Here is a 2,998-nt window from a genome sequence, read left to right as displayed (position 1 = left end):
AAAATTAAAAAGTCACCAAGCTTTATGGAACTATGAAGATAGTTTCCATCAACCAAAAATTTTAAATATGGGAAGACTGTTTGGAGAACAGGCGTCATTTATCCAAGATCCTACATTTATTAGTGTCAGAGACAGGATGGAAACAATTCACTCTTGACTCTCCATTCAGAGCTCTTTCTACTATATCTTCTCGATGCTACTGGAAGTTTAAAGCCTATTTATTCTGACTTTCATCTTTATTTTCAGTTTTTTTTTTGTTTTTAGACACATGCTGCCCACCTTGCTCTGCACTCAATGGATGTGCAGAATCAGACCACGGTGACCGAATTCATCCTGACTGCCTTCCCTGCTCTCCAGAAGCTTCAGATCTTCCTCTTCGTGGTCCTCTTGTTTACTTATTTGCTCACTCTAACTGGAAATGGTGTCATCATTTCCCTAATATGGGCTGATTATCGCCTCCAAACCCCAATGTACTTCTTCCTCAGTAATTTGTCATTTTTGGACATTTTATTCACTAGCTCAGTTACCCCAAAACTATTATCCTTTCTCCTCAAGGACAGGAAGACCATATCTCTTGCAGGCTGCATCAGCCAAACATACTTCTTCTTCTTCCTGGGGACGGCGGAGTTCATCCTGCTGGTGGTGATGTCCTTTGACCGCTATGTGGCCATCTGTAACCCCCTGCGCTACACCATCGTCATGAACAACAGGCTGTGTCTCCTGCTGGTTCTGGGCTGCTGGGTGGGGGCCTTCCTGTCGGTGCTCTGCCCGGTCATTCTGCTCTCCAGGCTGCCCTTCTGCCATAAGGAGATTAATCACTTCTTCTGTGACATCGCCCCTCTGCTGCAGGTGGCCTGCATAGACACTCATTTCCTTGAGATGATAAGCTTCCTCCTGTCTTCTCTCATCCTCCTGACCTCACTGGTGATCACCACCGTGTCCTACACCTACATCCTCTCTACCATCCTGCGCATCCCCTCGGCCCAAGGGCGTCAGAAAGCCTTTTCCACCTGCGCTTCTCACATCACTGTTGTTTCTATTGCCTACGGGAGCAACATCTTCATGTATGTGAGACCCAGCCAGAGTCATTCCCTGGAATTTGATAAAGTGACTGCTGTCCTCACCATAATGGGGACCCCTCTCCTGAACCCCTTCATTTATAGTCTAAGGAATGAAAAGGTAAAGGAAGTTTTGAGAGATGCAATCAACAAAATTGTGTCCTTATTGCACAGGAAACCTTGAAATGTTGCTTGCTAAGAATGACTTTTCCAACTCTTGGACACAATATGGAGTAAGGCATGCTTGAAGACCATAAAATCAAAATATGTAAGAAGAAATGAAAAAGTTTTACGCCTAATCTGATGCCAAGTATTATAGTCAAGGTCCAGAGCAGACAAGTCAGACATCAAGAAAATAACATGAACCTTAATTGGACCATCTCACACACAGAACTGAATGAATTAAAGAAAAATATTGAACTGGAGTCAGAAAACCTGAATTTTAAGCCTGACTCTATCACTTTTTTATCAGGTAACAAGTAACCGCTCTGATCTTAGTTTCTCATCTGTGGAATGGGGAATATGGTTTGTGCTCTTCCTTTTTTTTTTTTTTTTTAGTTAAAGTAGGATTAACAGAGATAATCTAAGTCATGCAACTACATGTAACTAAAAGTGAATCTTCTGAGTGTTTTAAGAATTTACAGGATGATGGGAATCATCCCTAATAGCCAAATACTGTAAATAATAATAACACAAAAACAGGGAAGAGGAGTAACATAAACTCGTGTTTGTACATGTAATTAAGTATGTACATTTAACCTTCTTAACAACCTTGAGAAGCAGATTTTTTTTTTTTTTTTTTTTGGCCCCACACCACCTCAGCTTGATGGCTCTTGGTTCCACAACCAGGGATTGAACTCTTGACAATGAAAGCATGAAGTCCTAACTACTGGACTGCCAGGGAATTCCTAAGAAGCTGATGTTTTTATCTCCATTTTACAGAGGAGAAAACTGAGGTTCACTGAGATTAAGTGTCTTTCCCCAACTACATCACTAGTTTTTAATATATATATATAATTATATGTATATATACAGGTACAGTGAGGACAAGCATCTAAAAAAGAGAGCCTAAGGGACTTTCTGAACAGTCCAGTGGTTAAAACTCTGTGCTCCCAAAGCAGGGGACAAGGGTTCAATCCCTGGTCAGGGAAGTAAGATCCTGCATCCTGCATGGGATGGCCAAAAAGATAAAAAATAAGTTTAAAAAGATTGGGGTCACTCCCACTTCCAGTCCCTGGCAGAGACTTGAGACTAAAGCATCACTTAATAAAGACCCTCTGAAGCACCCCCCCAAAAAAAAGTTTAAAAAGAGAGCAAGTTTAGGAAGAGGGAGAAGACAAGAGGCATCTCAGAGATCAAAATTAAGTCATTACCAGTGTGGTCATGAATCTTCCAGCTACACAGACAAAGATGAAGTCCTTAAGAATTGGCAGAGAATCTGTCATGGGAGAGCAAGAAGACAAATTACTGTCTTCAAAATGGATTCAGAATATGATAAAAGAACAATATCCAAAAAGAAAGAATATGGTCTGTCAAAAGGTAGAGCAGTGGACAAATGTTTACAGATCACAAGAAGATAGAAGGGGCCATTTCCTGGTGGTCCAGTGGTTAGGACTCTGCCCTTTCACTGCCAAGAGTCTGGGTTCAGTCCCGCAAAAGTAGAACAGAATCATCAGGAATGAAGCATTCACATAATTTTCTGCTCTGTATTCATACTCAGACATTAATTAAGATGGGGTTTTGAAAGCTACTACATTTGTGTCCTATTGATGCCATAACAAAATTAGCAGCTAAAAAAGTACAAATTGACTATCTCAGAGTTCTACAGTTCAGAAGTCCAATACAGGTCTCACCAAACTAACATCTGCAGACTGCATTCCTATCTAGGGACCCTAGAGGAAAATCCATTTCCTTCTTAGTTTGGGTTGTTCTTGAAGTTT

The 2,998-nt window shown here is 40.9% G+C and overlaps 1 protein-coding gene across 1 annotated transcript; it reads left to right on the top strand.

The window, feature by feature from the left end:
• The first annotated feature begins 294 nt into the window (after positions 1 to 294).
• On the top strand, positions 295 to 1,242 carry LOC120874344 (olfactory receptor 6M1-like). Its single transcript, XM_040255719.1, has one exon. The coding sequence runs from the start codon at positions 295 to 297 to the stop codon at positions 1,240 to 1,242; it is 948 nt and encodes a 315-aa protein (XP_040111653.1).
• Positions 1,243 to 2,998: the final 1,756 nt, after the last annotated feature.

This window comes from Oryx dammah, unplaced genomic scaffold, assembly GCF_014754425.2.
Source record: "Oryx dammah isolate SB20612 unplaced genomic scaffold, SCBI_Odam_1.1 HiC_scaffold_15, whole genome shotgun sequence".
Taxonomy (NCBI): Eukaryota; Metazoa; Chordata; class Mammalia; order Artiodactyla; family Bovidae; genus Oryx; species Oryx dammah.
This window is presented reverse-complemented; position numbering and strand designations above follow the sequence as displayed.

What these genes read in the sequence shown, in the direction of transcription:
- LOC120874344 (XM_040255719.1), top strand. Translation starts at nt 295, where the DNA reads ATGGATGTGCAGAATCAGACCACGGTGACCGAATTCATCCTGACTGCC.